Here is a 23,478-nt window from a genome sequence, read left to right on the forward strand (position 1 = left end):
GTTGGCTGAAGATGACGCTAAATAGCGTTGAAACTAGTTCCAAGTAAAAATATGTTGTAACTTAAACATTATAACATTTATTTGTATTGAAAAGGTGGTCCCTTTAAGTTACCTTTCTTACGTTCCAGAACACGCACTTCCCAGCTGTCAGTATCAATATTACATTTCTTCAGTGTAGCTTGATGCAGTCTTTATAACTCCTTCTCTGGTCCCTAAATACGACAGTAACCGTTACTTAACTCAGAATAAAGTACTTCATTTGGGATGCTATGACTGGGCATTCGAACTGTGTGTTCAACCCACTGTAGCTAGTGTAGAGCTAGGATCACCTCTATCCTCATACATCGAGCTTCCTCTGGAACGTTGATATTCATGTGTTTTTCCTGCCAGGGAATTTTCAAGATACTTCTGAGACATCTTTGATAGAACTTTTCAAGTATTTGTATGTGGCGCCTGTATGGGGTCCACATCTCACATCCACATAAGAGCCTGGTAGAGCAATTCAGCCTCGTGAATCTTCAACATTGTGGTGAGAATTGCATCTTTCAGTTCTTTTACGGTATGGGGATTACTTTTATGTACTTGATCTTCCCAACTACCCCATAAATGGAAGTTCAAAGGCATTAAATCAGGAGAATGAGCTGACCATTACCTGTGCAAATTATCCTCTACACTACCACCTTCATAAAGATGGCATCTGGTCTAGCCTACACAGCAGATCGCACGGAAAGCTGCTGTGCAAACTGCAACATGATATACGATTCCATTCGGAAGTTACAGCAAACAACATATTCAACAATTCCACCACCCCTGTTTAAAAGAAAGACAACAACACTCAGAAAATGCCCGGATGTTTGCACAGTAAGTTTTAAAGAACATTTCATCCTTGTTAATTTAAAATATAATATGTTTGAAACAATCCAGCAATAAATAAAAAATGCAACACATTTAGTTAATAAGTTATCTTACATTTTATTGTCAACAAAGCAAATATTTTTGTTTGCTTAAAAAACTATAAATTTTTAGAAAGAGTATAGTCATAGAAACACCTAGTTTGCACCAAAAATACTAGTTTCTCAATGATAGTTAACAGTTAAAACCATTGCTATAACTCCTAGTAATATGGGATTGTATATGTCTAAACTTTCTGGCAAACCTGTAGTGTGCAGATTTGATGGCAGAATATTTGCATGGATGTGTAAATTTGCAAAATAACCATATTGGTCACGTGAGAATCATGACCTTTAAAAGAAACATTTGGTGCACTATTGTAGGGCCAATTTCTTTGTAATGACACTACTCATTCATGACCGATACACAGATTTTTTTTCTCAATTGACTGACCAGGAAATGTTACTCAGATACTTCCAGCAAGAAAACAAATACCACTTGTAATTCAATGACTGCATTGCATTATGTTTTTGGGGACAGAATAGCTAATGCAGGTTAATGGCCAGCTTACTCTTCTGATTTAATGCTTTGCAACTTCCATTTTGGGGTAGTTTGAAAGATTAAGTGTGTATATTTAAACTATTCATTTTATTCAAACTGCCTCTGCTTAAGTGTTACGGTATGAGTAAAAGGGTTATTTTCTCAAGATTTTGCAAAAAAAATTGCAAGAAAACCTTTATTACAACCTAGGTTAAAGATTTCTGAAAGGACATGTTAAAAATATCCCTTGAATGCCTTTGCTTTTTCGATCATACTACAGGCTAAACAGCTGGTCTGCCTAGACAAACCCTTCTTAAATATCCCTGGTCCTGAAAGGGTTAATGTCATTCAAATAATTATGCATATTTAATAATAGTGTGTAGTACAATAACTTTTGAACTGTTTGAAGTTCCTGTAAAAATAAGTGACAAAGTTTAAAAAATATATTCTTTAATGACATTTTTCCCCATTATTTGTCTATAATCTGGATTTTCATTAATCTGAATCCCTCTGGCCCTGTTTAGTCCAGAGGATTAAGGTTCTACTGTAAATGTTAATTTTGATTAATCATACCAAGAATTTGTGAAATATGTAAAGACTAAGCATTAACTTTCAGGCTGCTGCCAGAAATGTGTAAAAAAAATTTGAAAAATACAAGAGTGTTTCAAAATTACAGGTACAGGCAGCAGGGGCGAATATAGGATAATGAAATGAGGAAGAAGAAAGAAAGTCTTGATAAGCAGAGGTCTGGAAACCGACTGCTTCCAAAATGTGACAATCACATTTGCAACTGTTACAAAGTTGTTTGTGCTTTATATGCCAGGTACCAGCTCTACATTAGTTGTCACAAAACCGAGCAGTTTGGGTAACGTAGCTTGCATTCAGGAGATAGTGGGTTAGAACTCCACTGTCGGTGATTGTAAATAAAGGTTAGAGATCTCTCTATATGCTTATGAGGGTATTAAGTGGTTGTAGTAAGGATGTAAAGAACAGAACATAAAAGTCTTTGGTAAGACCCCAATTAGACATGGCGGGAATGAGGGATGAATATGTTTGAGTGGAAACTAAGAAAGATCATAAAGTCAAGACTGGAATGCAATAAGATTTATTGGGGCAATTATTCATTCACACGAAGAGGAATTTTACATTAGAATAATTTACTGATAAATTTGAAATTTGTAATTAATTAGAAAAGACAGGATAAAAAATTGATGGGGAATCTGCCACCTGGGAGATAGATAAGCGATTTCATTATTATTTTGATTATTAATATTATTAATTATTATTAAACCCCATTGTTCAACAGCCCCGAAAGGCCATGGCCTACCAAGCGACCACTGCTCAGCCCGAAGGTCTGCAGATTACAAGGTGTCGTGTGTAATTGGCACGACGAATATTCTCGGTCATTATTCTTGGCTTTCTAAACCAGGAATAATAATAATAATAATAATAATAATAATAATAATGAAAAATCGTATGGCATAATTAAGAATTTTTACAACAAGAAATGCTTATCTAAAAATCTTATTAGGCACTTGCAATACAGTGGTGAAACTAGAATGTTTTTTCGCAAGTGAATGTCTAGTTTCGAACTACCTATAGTGTAGATGAACTCGAAGTACAAGAAGAATCATCAGAAAAATTTTAGTTCCAATGTAAACAACAGAACAATGGAAAATAAAGAAGTAATAAGGAAATATATCAGAACATAGAAAATATAACAGAAACAATAAGAAAAAGGAGATTGCTATTTTTTTTGACATGGGGTACCAGTATCTATAGAATAAATGATAACAGATTGACAAAAGAGATATTCAAGTAGCTTTGGGAGAAAAAGTCAACAACGAGCTGGATACAAGAGATCAAGAAAGATTTAGAAATAAAATTATAAGACGAAACTACAGAAAGAGTTTTCAAAAGAAAGTTTTAAGAATGGAATGATTCCAAGGAAGAATAAAAAGGAAACCCAATCCAAAGTGGTGTGAGGAGAGAAGAATAAAGCATAGTGCAATGATGAATGATGGAAGAGGAAACAACAGAGAAGGATGAACTGAAATTTACATGTGGTCCCTAGCAGGCCTCATCATAAATAAATATAATAATATTTTACAATCTCACCTGAGAGTACGTCCAGGTAGTGCCTTCAAAGATGAAACATGCTTTATTAGGATCTTTGGACACCCTCTGCGAGAAGAGTTCCAGAATGGTGGTGTTGTCTCTTCGGAAACACTGCATACTTAACGCTACCTTGGCGAACCGGTAAGCAAACCTGCAACAGGAGGGGATATAAAAGATTACAGAATGAAGAGAAAAAATATTCACATGAAAGACTCGTGCGCCCCCCGAAAATGAGTGTAACAGTAACCAGGATGGGTTCAGCTTCAAGATGTGCACGGGAAGGACAAAAATTAGTTTCCACCACAATGCAATATGCACGGTCCACCACACAGAGTTGGACCATAATACCGACAGTTACCACTAGTCAGGGTACGAAATCGCGGGGGAATGAGGTTCCCCCCACCACTAAAATTGCCCAGGGAGGATCTTCCATTATAAAATAATGAGAAAAACGTATAACACATCTATTACTGAAATGAATATGCTTGCTGTACATATTTTCATAAAAACATCGGCAATAATGCACATAATATAGAAATAATAGAATGATTGCCAGACCTTGAGCAATAAAGCAACATAGCGGTGGCAACTCCGCACCTGCAGCGTATTGTTCCTGTTTCAATCTGGCAGGACCATCTGAAACCCAGGCAAAAATAAGTAGCTCGAGCTTACACCACTCCTGTACTTCTTGGAGAAGGTGTTTACGATAGGTAGCCAATAGGACAATATTCACTTAAGGAGTGTACAAACTGACAAATTTGTTCAGTCAGTTTTTATCCCTGGTAGAGGAAGATTCCACTAATAAAGCAATAAACCAGGACAAACCGTGCCTTGCCTGGCCTTTCTAAGGAAAGGGGCAGTCTCTCATAAACCTCTCAGCGGATTTTCTTTCTTTCTCCTTTGCTGCATCTTACTCCATAGAACAGCCCTCCCATCTGGATTTTAGATGAACTTGTCCAACTTTACCACTGCCAAACCCAACATTGGCACCAGTCCGCAATCTGCAAGCCTGTACATGGTAACGAACAGTCGAGGTCGAGAATCTATAAATGAGTCTGGTACATGGCTAAATGGTTAGCGTACTGGGAATTTTAACCATCATTGGTTAATTTCGCTGGCACGGGAACTGGGTGTATGTGATGTCTTCATCATCACTTCATCCTCATCACGACGCGCAGGTCGCCTACAGGAGTCAAATTAAAGGAACTGCACCTGGGGAGCCGAACATGTCCTCGGACACTCCCGGCACTAAAAGCCATACGCCATTATTATTATTATTATCATCATCATCATCATCATCATCATCATCATCTGGAAATGAAACGAGTGGCAAAAAGTAAGAATAGTTTAATTACTAACAGTAAAACGGCGTAACTTCGGCCACTTTCTCGTATATTTTTAAAATTAAAATATGAAATACTCCCTCTAAGTTTCTTAAAAATATAAGTTCTGCCATGTTTGTTATTCATTTTTAAGTATGAACATAATTCTAATTGTCATCAGTAATGAATTATGATTATCGAAAGAGTGGCCGGAGTTACCCCATGCTTTGGGTAACTTCGGCCGCCATAAAAATAACTCAAGAAAAGGTTTTCTTCGATGTAGTGTTGCTTCGGCCTATGTGAATTATATGGTTTGGATGGTGATACTGTGGTATCGCAATGGAGGGAGTATAATATAGGCTCTAAAACTCTAAATTATTTGGTTCCTTTGAAAGGATTAGCCTAATACGAAAAATTCGTTCAGTGCCTATGTCAACCGCCGCTTGTGAACGAGGTTTCAGCGTTGCTTATAGCATCAAAACAACCGAAAGAAATCGCTTGTTGGTAAACACTATGCAGGCTCTGATGACTATTAAACTCAATGGGCCCCCTTTGAGATTGTGGGATATAGTTACGCTGATAAATGGGTCACCTCTGGGCATCATTTGGCAGATAAACGCTACTCATTGAAGAACAGCAGCGAGGAGAAATACAACCTCAGAGTTTTTCTTTGAGGTGAGTTTCGTTTTATTATCTTTCTTATACTGTAATAATATTCTTTCCTTTAAAATGGATCTGCATTTACATTTTTCAAATTAAAAATTACTTAAGATTTTCCAAGATACCGGTACCTCCTTGACGCAGTTGGCAGAACGTCGGCCTCCCACCATTGCTCCGGTGGTTGAAACACTGATCACTCCAGGCGAGATTAGTGCTGGAAAAAGCGGAGCTGGAACAACTTTATTCAGGTTTCTCCTGTCATCTCTCATCCCAATACTTTCCACAATATCTTCATTAATCATTGTCCAGAGGAGTAAAAGGCCTCACCAGCTGGCACATTTTATTTCCTCAGCGTCAATTACGCGCTTCATTCATTCGTTCATATTTTTACTTTTTCACTTATTATTTTCCAAATTAGTGCACTGTTAGATAGCAGGATTTCTTTCAGAAAAAATATTCTGGGGGCATATTTCGTACATTGAGGATGGGGTACAAAGACAGGACAAAAATGATGGACTATACAATATTTAGTACACACTTATGTTTATAAACTGTATTTTTTATTTAGTTTATTAAGTTAAATTTTGTTTACAGTTCTACTCCCTTTGTCGCTGTAAGATTCCATGGTCACAATGTGTCCAGAGTTCCAGCATCTGTTGCAGATTCAACATTGCAACTCATAAGTTCTGCCACCAGCCGTGCTCACGGCAGAGAGGTATGAGTGCCTAGACTTCCGAAATTCACATTTGACTTTTTCCATCGAACATGCGTAGGGATTCAGTGAAATTGCACCTAGTTCGAAGTGCATGCCTGTTACTAGTATTTTTATTGAAATGTGTAATGACTAACAGAAAAAAATGTAATTGCCTACAAGGAAAAACGTTCCAATAATTATCATTCTTGTTATAACAACAGAATTTAAGTAAAACATTTAAAATGTGCATTTTCCTGGGAGAGGGGGTAATTTACTTACAGGGAATTAAAAAACCCCGCCCCCGCCGGGCATTGCCTGAAATAAACACTAGTAGTTAAGCTCTATGATCCTTCTCCCCCCTCCCCTTCCACCTCCACAGCTTTTTCCTGATTTCGCACCCTGCCACTAGCGGCTACCTTCTGAGGCCTTTATGCATCACTTTGAAAGTGCCAAAAAGCGTTTGCTAAGATGGTGAAAAGTAACATGTTTTCGCATGAGAATATTCATGTTAGTCGCACAAAGTCCAGAAAAATGGGTCTCTACAGGTGAACGAATGGTTTAACGGTGTATTCAAGCATAACACACCGTCCGGTAAAGTTGCGCTCCTTCTGGATTCCTTTTCTGTACAAAATGAAGATCAGGTACAGTTGATGATCCCTCTTGGTGCCACAGATTACTCTCAACCACTAGGGGTTAACGAGTTTAGAGCATGGAACGCCTTTGAACGTAGATTATCTGACACTGTTCGATCACTGAATTTGGATATCATTTTGACGCAGAGAAATACCACCTTGAAAATTCAGCTTCTGACATACCACTAACTGTCGTCTCCTCGTTTTCGTACCATGTGGCAGTACGCACGATACCGGAACCCCGGAACCTTTGAGCACACTGAAATATTGTTTTTACAGCGGTGACGGAAAATATTCCACTTGCACTTAACCTCGCTTGGTTAGGTGTGGGTGGTAACCCTTTGTCCTTTTATTTCTACCAGGACGAATAAAAATAAAAATAGTGTTCCGGCTGGTGCTGGTTAATATGTTCCTTCACTACGCGGCGCGAGTGCAGCTAATTGGGGAACAACTTACTATGGGATGTGATCCAATTATCATCATCATCATCTTCTTCTTCTTCTTCTTCTTCTTCTTCTTCTTCTTCTTCTTCCTACAACTGTCGGGTCGCGGGTGCGAACGTAAGGATTTTGCCATGTTCTATGACCGGATGCCTTTCCTGACGCCAAACCCGTATGGAGCGATGTAATAACTACTGCGTATTTCTGTGGTGGTTGATAGTGTGGTGCGGTGTTTCAATATGAAGAGTGTTGGGACAAAGACAAACACTCAGTCCCCGAGCCAAAATAATTAATCAGACATTACAAAATCCCCGATGCGGCCGGAAATCGAACCCGCGACCCTCTGAATTTAGTGACTTCTTATTCTTATTTTCCCTCCTTTTCTACTTCTGTCACATCTCTTTATTGGCTGAGACATCTAACTCCTTGTATTTTTCAATCATGGCCTCGTACTCTTCTTATGGCGTTCACTGTAATCCTTGTATTTCACTTTCCAAAAGCAAAGACAACTGGGATACAGCTCTATAACTTCACACAGAAATTCACGAGAACACTGGCGGAGATCAGACATATTAAAATATGTACTTGTAACGTTTCGTGATACAGACAACACTACTCTGATTACCAGTCACAAGACAAAAGTTGAACGACAAGAAGGAAGATAGTCCACACGTTCCGTCTTGTCCCATGAAATATCTGATATTCATGATTCCGCGTTCAGTCTTTCGACTTGTCGTCCAAGATCATTCCGTTCATGCAAGACGTACTTTTTGCAGCCCACATGTTCCGTCTTACTTGGTACGATTTGGCTGATTCGACAAAACGTACGATAAATCGTAGCGTGCAGACCGGCCCTCTGTCTATTTCATAGACGCTACTTTCTCCAAAGTCGACTTCGCCTGAAGTCTGTCTGTCTGTCCGTCCATCAGCCCACATGCTGGTTGGATCCTCAAATAGCGCTACCAAAGGCTGTATAATTATAGGAAAACCACAAAAACCAATAACAGCACCAAAATGAGGCGTACTAGGCAAGTGGTAATAGTAGAATTCGCAAATTCGACCTTTTATGAACTGTATTTGAGGTTGGCAATAATAATGTCTACAATTTTAGTTATTTCTGATCAGGCCAAGCGTATCGTAATTTTTTGTGTTTCCTTGCTCAATTTTGGAAGAAGAGAAAGATTTTTCAGCTTATGAAAACTTGACAAACTGAGGTCTCTTTCTCGCAGGCAGTACAGATATACTTTTAATTATTACGCTAACTGTTGGCTAGCTTACACTTCGTAAGTCTGCAGAAATCAGTTGAAAATTGCCCATAACATGGGTCGCATTTCATCCAATGTGAACAGTCCTCACACGATCGGCTGAATTGTAACCTACTTGCAAGAGGGACACACTGTTTCATGCGCTGGGTGACGAACCCATACCCTGCCATTGTCTCATCTGACCAAGCGACCTTTTTCCATACTTCGAGAGTCCCATGGCACTCATTGTGCTCTTTGACGTGTGGTGAGCACAGGTACCGCTGTAGGAAGGTGACTATGGCGAGGAGATGATGGTGATTTTTTTTGCAAGTTGCTTTACGTCGCACCGACATAGATAGGTCTTATGGCGACGATGGGACAGGAGAGGGATAGAAGTGGGAAGGAAGCGACCGTGGCCTTATTTAAGGTACAGCCCCAGCATTTGCCTGGTATGAAAATGGAAAACCACGGAAAACCATCTTCAGGGCTGCCGACAGTGGGGCACGAACCTGATGATGATGTTTGTTGTTTAAAGGGGCCTAACAGCTAGGGCATAGGCCCCTGATGGTACGAGGCGCAACGAAATGAAAATTAAAACTTCAAAATGAATCCACTGACTAGAATATAAAATGAATGGTGACGAAAAACTGATCGTGAAACAAAAACAATCAGTGGATCCAATTCATAATGTCTTAATTACCGGGATGATACGTATAATCTAAAGGGGTCCAAAATCCAGGGCATCGGCCCCTCACAATGGTACTAATCACTGGTAAAGCAGAACCATGGTGTACCTCCTATAGTAGTACTAATCACACGTAACGAAGACTCAGTTTTTCTCACATGGTGGCACTAATCACTGGCAACGTAAACCCATGGTGTTTCTCATGAAGTGGTACTGCTCATAAGTAACGCAGACCCATTCTGCACACAGTGGAACCGACCGGTGGAATACAAACGATGACCATTATCACAAACAACGCCCAGACCAGTAGTGTTTCGCGCATAATAGTACTGCTCATATGTAACGTAGACCTATGGTTTTTCTCGCAAGATTGTACTAATCGCAAGTAACGACGACCCATGGTGTTCCGCACGTAATGGTACTAATCACAAGTACTCTCATGGTTCTAATGTCATCATCCCTTGGTCGCCCCTTTTAGTCGCCTCTTACAACAGGCAGGGGATACCGTAGGTGTATTCTGCGTCTCTTACCCGCAGTCGGTGCCAGGAGATGGTTCTAGATACAGTGACTATATGTACAGTGTGACCAAGTCCAGTTCAACCGCCATGTTTTTTTTTGTTCTTTTTTGCTAGTGGCTCTACGTCGCACCGACACAGATAGGTCTTATGGCGACGATGGGATAGGAAAAGCCTAGGAGTGGAAAGGAAGCGGCCGTGGCCTTAATTAAGGCACAGCCCCAGCATTTGCCTGGTGTGAACATGGGAAACCACGGAAAACAATCCTCAAAGCTGCCGACAGTGGGATTCGAACCCACTATCTCCCGGATGCAAGCTCACAGCCGCGCGCCCCTAACCGCACGGCCAACTCGCTCGGTCCGCCATGTTTTAGCCAAGTACTGATATGAAGGAGAGTGATATTATTGTTGTTTCAATACAGGGCAGACTAGTTCAATGTTTTAAGATGTTATTTATTTTGCTTACACGGTGTGTGTATCAGTCTATCAGTATTTGTTATATTCAGAGTCTGACTATCTGGCATAAGACTTCACCATTTAGATTTATAGTGGTAGGCTATACAAGTCACAATTATTTAAGAGGTTAGAAATTCTGTGTTGGTAGCTAAACTTACAATATAATTTATATTATAATACATGTGGCATAAAATAGAATAGTCATTGTCTTGAATAATGTATGTGATGACTGTAGACTACATTTAAATTTTAAAAAATTAAACATGACCATATTCCAGGTTACATTGTTTTGCATGTGAAAATATACAACGCAGTATTTTCAAACTATACATGGAAATGTAGAGTTATGATTTATCGACATGTATATAAAGATAGAAAATAATACGATTAGTTAAACGATGGGTAGACGAAATAGTATTTCCTAGCTCTGTAACTACTTGTTTTCACCGAGCAACAAGTAGTATTTTCTCAAACTACAGTATATTGTATAATGATATCAATATGTAATTGCTCATTGCGGGGATCAAACCGCAGCCGTCATTATACACAACTACTGGCCGCCACAGCTCCATAGTTATGTTAAGATATGTTAACGTAATATACTGTACCATTCTACCCGTGGTACTAACATAACGTATAACGAAAACCTGCTACTTTTTAGTGGTGAATACAAACTACTGCCATGGTCCCGGGACATTTGGCTACAACATGGCGGAACCAATCAGAACGAATCACTCGTTGGCCACACTGTACACATAGAGTCACTGTACTTCTGGATGGCACAGCTCCTCATGCTTCGTTGTTGTCCAATATTTAATTCACTGGTGATCTGGTGCATACTACGCCAGTCCATCAGCCGAGCTAGCCGACGGTGTCCTTCGTCATCAACAAGTTGTACTCCACGGCAGTTGACCCTGGTGAATGTTGACACGGTGGTCCGTGGAAGGCTCACTGCCTGACTTCGTAGATTGAATGGCCCATACGTCTGGCACCGATAATCTGCCCGCAATCAGATGCGCAGAGGTCTCATGTTTTACGCATACTGTGGTCAACTGTTACTCACACGGCCAGTACGGGGTCTGACAATATCCTACGCTGAATTATTATATTTACCGGCCCGACCACAGCGCCATTTTGCTAAGGCGGCGGCTATCTCTAATTCAATTGTTCATCGTTACATTAAAACAAAAACCAAGGGTGAAGTTTGAAAAAAAAAAAGTCACAACACCAGGACATTTCATCAATAAGCGAGACTGTTCATGGAAAAACGGAACTAATGGAAAAAATAGCACTGAGGTTGTCACATCGTAAACTGTCATGAGAATAGGCGCAGAGGCCTAATCTCAGCTCAGTTTGTGGTTGACTATTCTACTCAGAATAGGCTTGAAGCCAGTATGGAATGTTAACCAGTGGATGGATGGCAATGCGACACAGGATGCAGTTTGTAACAGGCTGTCTGATCGACCATCGCGGGGCGATGTCAGTCCACCCACCAGACAGACTCCTGACGTCACTGCGAGCAATTGATTCGCGAAATTACCAGCTCACAAGCCACAGAGAGAAATGCTTAACTGTAGCTGATTGGATTATAATAGCAACACATACCTTTCTACATAAAAATAAAATTACTGTTTTGCCCGTCCACTTCAAATGTTCGCCTCATAATCCGACTGGATAGGTCAGGCGATGGAGGGATTTCCAATTTTGCAGGTTCGATCCTAGCTCAGTCCAGTGGCATCTGAAGGTGCTCAAATACGTCAGTTTCATGTCTGTAGATTTACTGGCACGTAAACGAACTCTTGCAGGACAAAATTCCGGTACTTCGGCGTCTCTGAAAACTGTAACAATGTAGTCAGTGGGACGTAAAACCAGGAGAGGGGTATAGAGGGAGGATGGTCAAACTGCTTGCAGCCAAAAGGCTGCACAAGTGCTTGCGTTTGAAGAGCACCTCTTTCTGTATCTCGCCGACAAAAGGGTGGATGTTGTTGAAATGCCATCTTTCTTTGCCTCCCTTTGCATTAGGACGTTGCTCAGTAGTATAGAAGTTCATTCTACGATACCAAAACCAAACCAAACTTCATGGCGCAACAGCCTCGAAGGACCATGGCCTACCAAGCAACCGCTGCTTAGCCCGAAGGCTTACAGATGTCGTGTGGTCGGCACGACGAATACTCTCTGCGTTTTAGACCGGAGCCGCCATCTCACCGTCAGATAGCTCAACTGTAATCACATAGGCTCAGGGGACCTCGAATCAGCCCGCAAATACAGGTAAAAATCCGTGACCTGGCCGGTAATCGAATCCGAGGCCTCCGGTTAAGAGGCAGGGGCGCTATCCCTACACTTTGGGGCCGGCCTTCTACGATACAACAAAGGATAATTACGTGTTTTTATTTCTCTTTTTCAATGTTTGGCCGATATGAGCTAATCAGTCACTATTTAATCTTTTAAGACGGTTTTAGGTCATTATAATATAGCATTTTGATGAATTTTACCATTTTAAAACGTTTTAAATTAATGTATATATTATTTGTTGTGACACCAATAAAAAACCACAAAGAATCAATATAAAACAGTAAAAATATTTCTTGCATATGGTTGAAGTTGCTAAATATTTTTCATCGACAAGCAAACTAACCAGACATTGTTGATGGCTAAGAAATGGCAAGGGAAGTATTTATACGCCAGCAAGTCCGACTCGTTGGCTGAATGGTCAGCGTACTGGCCTTCGGTTCAGAGGGTCCTGGGTTCGATTCCCGGCCGGGTCGGGGATTTTAACCTTCATTGGTTAATTTCAATGACCCGGGGGCTGGGTGTTTGTGCTGTCCCCAACATCCCTGCAACTCACACACCACACATAACACTATCCTCCACCACAATACCACACAGTTACCTACACATGGCAGATGCCGCCCACCCTCATCGGAGGGTCTGCCTTACAAGGGCTGCACTCGGCTAAAACTAGCCACACGAAATTATTATTATTATTATTATTATACGCCAGCAAAATACCCGTGCTTCGCTACGGTTTTAAACTGAAAGTTACTAGTCAAAGTTTTACATTTTGGCTGAGCCTGTAAAATACACCCTCAATTCGTACGTCAGACGGTTTTGTGGAAATGATTATTTATTTTCTGATCTAACACTCATTTTGAAACCCGTACAGAATAATTGGAATGTTTTAAATCCTATCTTATTTAATATCTAGGTCGTAAAAACGACCAAGTTGTGAAATTTTGATTTTGTACGTCGAACAGTAATGGAGGAATGAACGCTGCTTTAGGGGGTAAATATTTATTAAAATCGAGGATATAGAAGACTAACCTTCATGTAAAATTTCAAGTTCGTGCCTGAAACAGTTTCGGGTGAATGGATATTGTGCTTTTGAGAGTCAAACTATCCAAACCCCTTAGGGGAGAAATATTTTGAAGTATACGATATTTTATACCTAGGACATAAAATAAGAACCTTCCCATAAAATTACAACTTTGTACGTCAAACGGTTTTGGAGGAATGAATAAATTCGTTTCCGGACCTAACACCATTTTAACACTTAAGGGATGGAACGTTTAAAAATATTTCCTATTTGACACCTAGGATTTAAAATATATACTGCTATTTAGAATTTTGTTTTCGTACGTTAAACCGTTTCAGGAGAAAGGAATGAACATATTTGTTTCCGGATCTCAGAGGGGTTAAATTACACGTAAAACATATAACAAGTAAACAATTAATGAAAATTCAACGCCAGGAAATACTCAATTGGGGATGTTGGGCTGTTAATAGCTATTGCGTGGATAATGGCGTATGGGAGTTGGAATTATGTATATTTTGTTTCAAACCTTCTGTTATTTAACACCTAGGATACCATATGAAATTTGAACTGCGTAATTCAAGTGGTTTCATATAAATGCATATTTTTGCCATCATTCCTCAACCCCCCTTCCAGTGGAAACCCCTTACGTGTGTACTGTATTGTTATTGTTTATTTACCGGGAGAGTTGGCCGTGCGGTTAGGGGCGCGCGGCTGTGAGCTTGCATCCGGGAGATAGTGGGTTCGAATCCCACTGTCGGCAGCCCTGAAGATGGTTTTCCGTGGTTTCCCATTTTCACACCAGGCAAATGCTGGGGCTGTACCTTAATTGCGGCCACGACCGCTTCCTTCCAACTCCTAGGCCTTTTCTATACCATCGTCGCCATAAAAACTGCGACGTAAAGCCACTAGCATTGTTTATTTGAAATCTAAGACAGAATTTTATGTTTATAGAGGGAAGCGCCGATCTCTTATAAAAATAAAGATGAAACCTCCATTACCTCAATTATTACTTAGGCCTAGCATATGCATTAAGCTTGTGGAATTTGATTAGTAATTTGAGATGTTTAAATCTTTAAAAGGGAGACATTCAATGGGCGCAAGAATGCGTTGATACCATTAATGGTATACAGTCTCAAAAATATTCCTCCAGCCGTGCACTAAGTTTAAGATTATTTCACTTAAAATCCTAAGTTTTACAAATAAATATTTTTGGCAATAAAGAAGAAATCGGAAATTCGGTTGAGTACCTTGGCAACATGGTCTACATGGTCCCAATCCTTATATACATGAAATATTTTGAATCACATCATACTTGACACCTTGATCCCCACAAGGTCTGTCTAGGGAGGTCAAGTCACGAATGCTTCTTATGGAGCCGCCATATTGGGTCTTTAAGCGAGCGTAACCAAAGGCAAGTGTATTCGAATTTAGAGGATTTCGCTACCATACATTGAAATAAAAACAAAATACCAACTATTTTTCATAAATAATTTAATTGGGCACCTACTGTTCATGTATATATAACTGTATAACAATTAAATTATATGAATACATTCACAGCTATTTGAACAGGAAGATAATTAACAGAGCCTGGTTCATGTTTGTGGGTTACTGTAGTCACGTCCTAGTTCGTGAACCATGGGCAACGGCTGAGTGGCCTAGTAAGTGGTCCTGAGAGTCGGGATACCAGTTGCTATGGAATGGGAGTGGGCATCTCGGACATATTCTGAGTCCTGGCCCTCCTTGTGCTCAGACGGCTAGGACTATACAATCCACCGGTGGTCCATAACCCGTTAGAGGAGAGATCCTCACTTGGACTATGTGCAAGTAGGGTAGCATCCTGCTTCATGAATTTACCGAGCTCAGAACATTTTAAGCAAGCCTCGGACCTATGGGAGTAATGGAGTCCCACTCCCGTTTGACAGGCGAGGGACTCCTTGGAAACAACTTGGCGAACGAAATGGAATTCGATGGGGAGCTATCAATATTAATGGTGCTTATGGAAGAAAGAAAGTAGAACTGGCTGAGTCAGCAAAGAGGATGCATCTGGATGTGCTAGGAATAAGTGATATTCGGGTAAGGGGAGATAACGAGGAAAAGATAGGAGATTATAAAGTGTACTTGACGGGTGTTAGAAAGGGAAGGGCAGAATCTGGGGTAGGGCTGTTTATTAGGAATACCACTGCACGCAACATAGTTTCTGTTAGGCACGTAAATGACCGAATGATGTGGGTAGATTTGTCAGTTGGAGGAATTAGGACTAGAATTGTGTCCGTGAATTCACCATGTGAGGGTGCAGATGAGGATGAAGTTGACAAGTTTTATGAAGCATTCAGTGACATCGTGGTCAGGGTCAACAGCAAGGACAGAATAGTGTTAATGGGCGATTTCAATGCGAGAGTTGGGAATAGAACTGAAGGATACGAAAGGGTGATTGGTAAATGTGGTGAAGATATGGAAGCTAATGGGAATGGGAAGCGTTTGCTGGACTTCTGTGCTAGTATGGGTTTAGCTGTTACGAATACATTCTTCAAGCATAAGGCTATTCACCGCTACACATGGGAGGCTAGGGGTACCAGATCCATAATAGACTATATCTTAACCGACTTCGAATTCAGGAAATCTGTTAGGAATGTACGAGTTTTCTGGGGATTTTTCGATGATACAGACCGCTATCTGATCTGTAGTGAACTAAGTATCTCTAGGCCTAGGGTAGAGAAAGTGAAATTTGTCTGCAAACGAATAAGGGTAGAAAATCTCCAGGATGGGAAAATTAGACAGAAGTACATGGATATGATTAGTGAGAAGTTTCGAAGAGTAGACAGTAAGCAGGTTCAGGATATAGAAAGTGAATGAGTGGCATACAGGGATGCTGTAATAGAAACAGCAAGGGAATGCCTAAGAACAACTGTGTGTAAAGATGGGAAAAGGCGAACATCTTGGTGGAATGATGAAGTGAGAGCAGCTTGTAAACGTACAAAGAAGGCTTATCAGAAATGGCTCCAAACAAGGGCCGAGGCAGAAAGGGATTTGTATGTAAATGAAAGAAACAGAGCGAAACAAACAGTTGTTGAATCCAAAAAGAAGTCATGGGAAGATTTTGGTAACAACCTGGAAAGGCTAGGTCAAGCAGCAGGGAAACCTTTCTGGACAGTAATAAAGAATCTTAGGAAGGGAGGGAAAAAGGAAATGAACAGTGTTTTGAGTAATTCAGGTGAACTCATAATAGATCCTAGGGAATCACTGGAGAGGTGGAGGGAATATTTTGAACATCTTCTCAATGTAAAAGGAAATCATCCTGGTGGTGTTGTGAGAAGGGGTGGGTAATACAGAAGTATTTCCAGAAGGGTATACAGTCTATCGTAGAGACCGAGGAGATAAAAAGGGAGGAGTGGTATTTATTCTGGTGAAGGAAACTTATTGTTCGCATGAATGGTTTACTGATGAAAGGGATGAAATATTAGGGATAAAATTAGTTTGTGATAATATGAAGGAGGTGGGAATTATAGGAACATATAGGCCTGGAAGAGAGGAAAGAGACATGGAAATATTTGAGAAAATAATAGATTATACTCATAAAAACAATAATGATACGGTAATAATTGGGGGAGATTTAAACTTGCCTGAAGTTGAATGGAATGGGGCTGCAAGTGAAGTCCATGAACAGAAACTGGTAAATAAGTTAATTTGGGAGGGAGGATTTACACAAGTAGTACAAGAACCAACTCGTCTCAATAACTTGCTAGATGTATTCTTGGTTAAACCATGGGAAATTGTTGATAAAACTGAGGTAATTGAAGGAATAGGTGACCATAAGGCTGTAATAATGGATGTAGGACTTGTACCAAAACTGCTTAATAAGAGGGTCACAAAAGACAAGAAATTATACAGAAAAACTAAAGTTGATGAATTTGGGACTTACCTTAAATCACAATTCAGTTGTTGGATAAGTGAAGGGAATAATGTGGATACACTTTGGGCTAAATTTAAAGGAATCATTTGGGAAGGAGAGAAGAGATTTGTACCTGTTAAGAAGGGTAAAATGACCTCAGACCCTGTTTATTACACAAGGGAAATAAGAAAATTAAAAAGAAAATGTAGAATAGTAAACAGGAAAATCAAAGAAGGTAGGGAGAATAGAGAAACTAGAAAACAGCTAATGAGGGAACTGAATAGAGTGAAAAAGGAAGCAAAAGAGAATTATATGAATGGCATTCTTCAAGAGGGTAATGACCACAAAGGGAAATGGAAAAAGCTGTATTCATATATTAGGAATCAAAAAGGAAAAGGAATCCAAATTCCTACAATGGTGGGAGAAGGGGGTGAACACTATTTAACAGATACTGAGAAAGCAAACCTCTTTAGTAGGGAATTCCGAGATTCAGTAGAAGATTGTCAGGACTTGGAAACCGTAACAGAAGATAGAGAGGGAGAGACACAGAGGGAAACAAGAAGCTTCTCATTCACAAATGAAGATATTTTCAGAGAAATCCAACTGCTTCAGCAAGGAAAAGCAGCAGGAAGTGATCAAATTACTGGGGAGGTATTAAAGACAATGGGGTGGTATATAGTGCCTTATTTAAAATTTCTCTTTGACTATGTCATAAATAATAGTGTGATACCGAAGGAATAGAAGGAATCTATAATAATACCAATTTATACCCGAGGCACAACTGGTGGGATTTCAGCAGGACATATCAGGTCAGTTAGATTCAGGAGGCCAGTTAGATTGCATAGCCATAGATCTTTCCAAAGCCTTTGATAGAGTGGAACATGGAATATTATTAAAGAAATTGGAGGGAATAGGATTGGACGTAAGGGTTATACGTTGGATAAGAACATTTCTAAATTCAAGGGTTCAGAAAGTCAAAGTAGGAAATAATATATCACAGGAAGAGAAAGTCTGGAAGGGAATTGCACAGGGTAGTATAATCGGTCCGTTACTTTTCTTAATATACGCAAATGATTTAGGGAACAATATAACATCAAAAATAAGATTGTATGCAGATGACATAATAGTTTATAGGGAAATAAATAACATGGAGGATTGTTCAGAATTATAAAGGGACCTTGACAGTATCCAAGAATGGGTTGAAGAAAATAATATGAAGATTAATGGAGGCAAATCAACTGTTACAACTTTTACAAACAGGAGCTTTAAAACTGAATTTGAATATACTTTGGATGAGGTAGTTATCCCAAAAGATGGCAAGTGCAAATACTTAGGCGTAAGATTTGAAAGTAATTTGCACTGGAAGGGTCATGTTGATGACATTGTTGGAAAAGCATACAGATCGTTACATGTCATAATGAGGCTACTTAAAGGATGCAACAAAGAATTAAAAGAGAAAAGTTACCTAAGTATGGTTCGTCCATTATTGGAATATGCAAACAGCGTTTGGGATCCTCACCAAGAATACCTAATAAAAGAACTAGATGGTGTGCAGAGGAAAGCAGCAAGGTTTGTAACAGGGGATTTCAGGAGAAAGAGTAGTGTATCAGAAATGTTAAAGGAACTTGGGTGGGAAACTTTAAGTAAGAGAAGGGAGAAAACTAGACTTATAGGATTATATAGAGCCTATACAGGTGAAGAAGCATGGGGAGATATCCGTGAGAGGCTTCGGTTGGAAAATAATTATATTGGTAGAACTGACCACAAGTACAAAATTAGAAGGAATTTTAGCAGAAGCAATTGGGGTAAATTTTCTTTCATTGGGAAGGGCGTGAAGGAGTGGAACAGTTTACCAGGGGTAGTGTTTGACCCTTTTCCAAAATCTGTACAGATATTCAAGAAGAGAATAAACAACAACAGAGATAATAAATTAAATGTTAGAGGGCATTCGACCAGTGCAGGATATTGTAAATAATAAATGTGTGTGATTAAATTAATTCCATCCCCTGGTCTAAGGAGTTTGGACAGCCCAAGTAGGGGACTGCCTGTAGGGGTGAAGTACAGTGGGGACTTCGAGGGCCCTGGGACCGCTACGGTAGCTGTGAAGGCCCTTCAGGAACTCTGAAAAGTGGTGGCAAAAGGGGCTCTGGTTAAGACGCAGCAGGTCGTTATGCTACTTAGGTTCCAAAATGGGTAAAATATAAATATGTAAATAAATTCAATGTTAATTTTAATCTTATACCAGTTGTATAGTATTATTAGAAGTAATTTCACATACCGTACTGTATATGAGTTGACTATGTTTGTAAGATATTATAAGTAGAATTTTGTAAACAATACAAATTTATTAAGGATGATGTGTGTGTTTAATAGAAAAAATTATTAGCGTAAATTGTATAATATTGTATTCTAGGAAAATTTTCTTCGTCTCCTGTTAATTTAAAATTTAGTGCTTGACAATAATGTATTTTAGTGTACCATTTGCCACCAAGGTAGACACCTCATTTGCAAATAAAGAGATTTTGATTTGATTTGAACAGCCAAGCTCATGGGGAGGAGGAAAATGATGTTGGTGAAATTATGCTTGAGGAAGTGGAAAGGATAGTAAATAAACTCCATTGTCATAAGGCAGCAGGAATAGATGAAATTAGACCTGAAATGGGGAAGTATAGTGGGAAGGCAGGGATGAAATGGCTTCATAGAGTAGTAAATTTAGCATGGAGTGTCGGTAAGGTACCTTCAGATTGGGCAAAAGCAGTAATTGCACCTATCTATAAGCAAGGGAACAGGAAGGATTGCAACAACTATCGAGGTATCTCATTGATTAGTATACCAGGCAAAGTATTCACTGGCATCTTGGAAGGGAGGGTGCGATCAGTCGTTGAGAGGAAGTTGGATGAAAACCAGTGTGGTTTCAGACCACAGAGAGGCTGTCAGTATCAGATTTTAAGTATGCGCCAGGTAATTGAAAAATGCTACGAGAGAAATAGGCAGTTGTGTTTATGTTTCGTAGATCTAGAGAAAGCATATGACAGGGTACCGAGGGAAAAGATGTTCGCCATACTGGGGGAGTATGGGATTAAAGGCATTTATGTTGACAATTGGGCTTCAGTGAGAATTGATGGTAGAATGAGTTCTTGGTTCAGGGTACCTACAGGAGTTAGACAAGGCTGTAATCTTTCATCTTTGCTGTTCGTAGTTTACATGGATCATCTGCTGAAAGGTATAAAATGGCAGGGAGGGATTCAGTTAGGTGGAAATGTAGTAAGCAGTCTGGCCTATACTGACGACTTGGTCTTAATGGCAGATTGTGCCGAAAGCCTGCAGTCTAATGTCTTGGAACTTGAAAATAGGTGCAATGAGTATGGTATGAAAATTATCCTCTCGAAGACTAAATTGATGTCAGTAGGTAAGAAATTCAACAGAATTGAATGTCAGATTGGTGATACAAAGCTAGAACAGGTCGATAATTTCAAGTATTTAGGTTGTGTGTTCTCCGAGGATGGTAATATAGTACGTGATTGAATCAAGGTGTAGTAAAGCTAATGCAGTGAGCTCGCAGTTGCGATCATGAGTATTCTGTAAGAAGGAAGTGAGCTCGCAGACGAAACTATCTTTAAATCGGTCTGTTTTCAGACCAACTTTGCTTTACGGGAGCGAAAGCTGGGTGGACTCAGGGTATCTTATTCATTAGTTATAAGTAGAGCCCGGATTTCCATGCAAATGCATGTTTTTAAATAAGCTACTTACACTTCTCAAACTTTGTAAATATTCGTTCTATGGCTTAACGATTCCAAATAACCGTTCTTTTTCTGTGCATGTTTGCATGTTTTGGCCTTTTTAGGAGAAAATTCATGCATAATGCATATTTTGGATTTAGTAGCGAATGTTTGAACGTTTATATTGCATAGAATGGACTTTCCTTCTACCTTTGGCGCATATATAATGTTAATGTGCATGATAGTGCCTTTTATGATATTGGTGTGCAGAATTTGGGACCATTTTTCCACGTTATACAGTATGCCTATTACTGAGAGACGGAGCGAAGTATTCCTGGCATCCTATCTGACAACAAAAGTTAGTCCCCGACTCGTTGGCTGAATGGTCAGGGTACTGTCCTTCGGTTCATAGGGTGTCGGGTTCGATTCCCGGCGGGTCGGGGATTTTGACCCTAATTGGTTAATTCCAATGGTGTTTGTGCTGTCCCCTACATCCCTGCAACTCACACACCACGCATGACACTATCCTCCACCACAATAACATGCAGTTACTTACACATGGCAGACACCGCCCACTCTCTTCGGAGGGTCTGCCTTACAAGGGCTGCACCCGGCTAGAAATAGCCACACGAAAAAAAGTTAGTACATACGACAGAGGTCCTATAATCCAATTAACTAAGTACTTGATCTGTTGCCTGAGTAAACACTGACGTAACCCGGAAGTCCCCAAGTCGATCTCTGTAATTGTTAGGAATAAGATGTCCGAGGTATACATTGCTATAAATTGAACCTCAAATTGTGCATTACTCATTGACGGCTCAATTGCTGTATTTCTTGTATCACACTTCTGTGAGGCTGTGTTACGGAGATAGCAGCTTACAAACCTTGGTTTTGCACTGAGCCCTTTTCTGTTGTTTTCCTGGAATTTCCTATCCGGAACTCTTACTCATCACACGTCTTTGTTATCGCAGCCGGCAATCGTTACCAGTTAGGACATTCAAAAGTGTCTGCAATAATCGCACGGAGAAGTAGCTGCGGCAGCTGGAGACACTGTAGATCAAACAAAGTGATCCATTAAAATCCTGACTTTGAATTCAAGCTTATACACTATAAGACGGATTGTGGTAAAAATGCAAAAGACGCACAATTTGTCCCAAATGTCTTCATTTAAGTGTGCACTTGTCACTTCTTGTGGTATAGAAAGATCATTTTCTACGTTTAAGGATACGCTGACAGATAAACGGATGAGCTTAAATTAAGACGATTCGGGGAAATTACGGTAGTTTTTGTATAATGTTTCAAAATAAACTGAAAATTGATAGTGCATATTTTCCAGTTTATTGTGCATGTTTTGCCATATTATAGTGCATGAATGCATGCATATTTTGAGATTTCATAGTGCATGGAAATCCGGGCTCTAGTTATAAGTAACAGACATGAAAGTAGCAAGAATGATTGCTGGTACAAACAGGTGGGAACAATGGCAGGAGGGTACTCGGAATGAGGAGATAAAGGATCAATTAGGAATGAACTCGATGGATGAAGCTGTACGCATAAACCGGCTTCGGTGGTGGGGCCATGTGAGACGAATGGAGGAGGATAGGTTACCCAAGAGAATAATGGACTTTGCTATGGAGGGTAGGAGAAGTAGAGGTAGACCAAGGCGACGATGGTTAGACTCGGTTTCTAACGATTTAAAGATAAGAGGTATAGAACTAAATGAGGCCACAACACTAGTTGCAGATCGAGGATTGTGGCGACGTTTAGTAAATTCACAGAGGCTTGCAGACTAAACGCTGAAAGGCATAACAGTCTATAATGAAAATGTATGTATTGCACCCATAAGCGAATGTGCATAATGAATGCATAAATTAAATGTTTAATAATTCGCATATGGGAATACTGCAGTAGGCTGGGAAAAGCTTGCAGTCTCACAAAGCAACAGTCAGGCGCCGTTCAGACTGAAAATATATCCACAGAATAAGTCTTAAGGCACGAACAGGAAGTAGCTAGCCTGAGTGGTACGTCCAATTATGTTTTATGATGCCGACGAGAAGTGGGAACTTTCTATCCAGTTCCCACGTGAATCCGCACATCGGAATGTGCCCTGCCCAGAAGAGCGAGTGAGAAACGAATAATGCCCGTCATCCCTTGGCAGAAAATGGAAGAATATAAACTACTAAGAGCGCGAACGTCTCAGCCAATCACAAAATTGCAAATTTTAATGTCTTGTCATAGCGGGAATCTACAGCTAGTATTTCGCGATTTGGTGCCCGAAGTAGCTGTGAAAGATTGTGTCCTGACTTCCAAACAATATTTGAGGATTTATCAGTGCAAATGTGTGGTTAATCAGTGGTT

General features: G+C 39.9%; 1 protein-coding gene across 2 annotated transcripts in view; it reads right to left on the reverse strand.

Annotated features, from left to right (window-relative positions):
* Positions 1–23,478, reverse strand: part of LOC136871776 (long-chain fatty acid transport protein 4) — a 222,234-nt gene that overhangs the window by 79,930 nt on the left and 118,826 nt on the right. For both annotated transcript variants that reach the window (XM_067145351.2, XM_067145350.2), the window contains exon 2: positions 3,550–3,700. In XM_067145351.2, coding sequence (XP_067001452.2) covers positions 3,550–3,700 — 151 coding nt within the window. The remainder of the gene's footprint in view (positions 1–3,549; positions 3,701–23,478) is intronic.

This window comes from Anabrus simplex, chromosome 4 (genome assembly GCF_040414725.1).
Source record: "Anabrus simplex isolate iqAnaSimp1 chromosome 4, ASM4041472v1, whole genome shotgun sequence".
NCBI lineage: Eukaryota > Metazoa > Arthropoda > Insecta > Orthoptera > Tettigoniidae > Anabrus > Anabrus simplex.